Raw genomic sequence first — 1,847 nt, forward strand, 5'->3', positions numbered from 1 at the left:
ATTTGTTTTGGTTTCGCAACTAATTGAGTTCAACATTTAAGCATTCGATTTCCAAACAAAACAGGATGTCGCGATTAAGCAAGAAAAATTAAATTCCAAAGTACCGCAATTAAGCAGGGAAAAGGAATTTTACGATAAAATTGGAAACCAACACGGATTCCTACGAATGATAAGCTTTTTCGAAGAAGGCGGTTTTCTTTATCTAGTTTTCACTTTGGTAGGAAAAGATCTTTTTGATCAAGCGGAATACCATGGAGGAAAATTAAGTTTAAAATCAACAGTCTTGATTGCCAAACAGCTCGTACGTATAAAGTTGTAAACACATTTTATTTTTCATTAACTTTCAGGTGACATATTTTTTTTTTAGGTTGATCGTATTGAATATCTCCATGACAAAGGTACTATTCGAACGCTGACGATAAAATGTTCAGATGCTAATAGTTTCTGTGCAATTAGGAATATTACATTTGGATCTCAAACCAGAGAATATTACTGTAGGGGTCAAGGATAACGACCGAAATACCGTATATTACTGGATTTCGGTTTAAGCAAGTACTACAGGAACGGCAAAACTCACGTCCATGCCGCCAAAAAAGTTCCTTTCAAGGGCACAATTTGTTACGCTAGTGTGAATGTTCACAAAAGACTACGTAGGTGTAAATTTCTAGCATGACCTCATTCCAAAAGATGTTTACAACAATTTTTTAGAGCCATCACGACGAGACGATATTGAGTCTCTGGTATACGTTATTGTATACTTAATGAAGGGAAATTTACCATGGATGGATTTCAAAAAAAATTACAAAGGATCCAAACACCGACAAGTATTAAGAAAAAAGGAGAAACTCACTTCCAATCAATTGTGCAATGTTTGGAAGTAGAGTTCGCAAAAATTCTGGATTATGCAAGATCCTTATCCTTCTCCCAGAAACCTGATTACAAGTTTGTTCAACAACTGCTGGATCGTATATTGCAAAAAAATAGCTTTAGGGATGATCAAATCTTTGATTGTATAGTAAGTAAAAGTTTTGTACAATATTTTTATTATCGTATACTCACACGTTTTTAGAAAAAATTAAATTTAAATCACAGAATTGGCCAATATAACAAATGTCAGGCAAAAAAACGATCTTTGGAGCCTAATGACAGGCAACAAGTCCAACATAATAGGAAGAAACGCCGGGTAGGCAAACAAAATAAAGATTAGTCTTTTAAAATCTGTATCATATATGTATTCATACCATACCGCGGGTGATAAACCAATTGTCTCCGAACCGGTTTATATGACTCTACAAATAAATAACAAATAAAATTAGGCTGTATCAACTTTCTGTAGTAGCTGCATCATCTTTGTACTCGACGAAACCACCTACTAACCCATACCTTGTAGCGTTTAGTTCAGGCATATGGAACATTTTTGTGGTCCATAAACTAGTTCAGATTATGAGCAAAGATATGATTTAAACTTTGCAATGGCTTGTAATAATATGAACATTGGTGAAAAAACTCCGGCTGATATACAATTGTTTTAAAGCAGAGTCCTTCAAGTAAGCGACTTCGATTTGAAAGCTTTGAAAAGAGAAAATACTGTTTTCTTTTATTTGGGCGAAGGGGTTTTGTGTGGTGATCTTAACAGGGAGGATAGAGCTATTTGTTTGTTTCACAAAAATAACATGGTCAGAAATATGAATGCTGCAGTTTCAGAAAACATGACTACGGAAGGTGCTATTTCTGTGTGATTTGATTGTATCATCGGTGTAAGTTCTAATCGATCTGCTTTTGAACATTTGCTTGCGTCTGTTGCTAACGACTCAGTGAACCAGGTTAATAATCTTGGTCTAATGAAA

The 1,847-nt window shown here is 34.8% G+C and overlaps 1 protein-coding gene across 1 annotated transcript; it reads left to right on the forward strand.

Annotated features, from left to right (window-relative positions):
- Positions 1-166: 166 nt before the first annotated feature.
- On the forward strand, positions 167-1,207 carry EV154DRAFT_608295 (kinase-like domain-containing protein; the record flags this gene model as incomplete). Its single annotated transcript, XM_051607672.1, has 6 exons — positions 167-301; positions 368-398; positions 457-524; positions 709-740; positions 808-1,015; positions 1,070-1,207. The coding sequence occupies 6 exons, from the start codon at positions 167-169 to the stop codon at positions 1,205-1,207; spliced, it is 612 nt and encodes a 203-aa protein (XP_051450064.1).
- Positions 1,208-1,847: the final 640 nt, after the last annotated feature.

Source organism: Mucor mucedo (genome assembly GCF_025094135.1).
Source record: "Mucor mucedo strain NRRL 3635 chromosome Unknown EV154scaffold_304, whole genome shotgun sequence".
NCBI classification, from domain to species: domain Eukaryota; kingdom Fungi; phylum Mucoromycota; class Mucoromycetes; order Mucorales; family Mucoraceae; genus Mucor; species Mucor mucedo.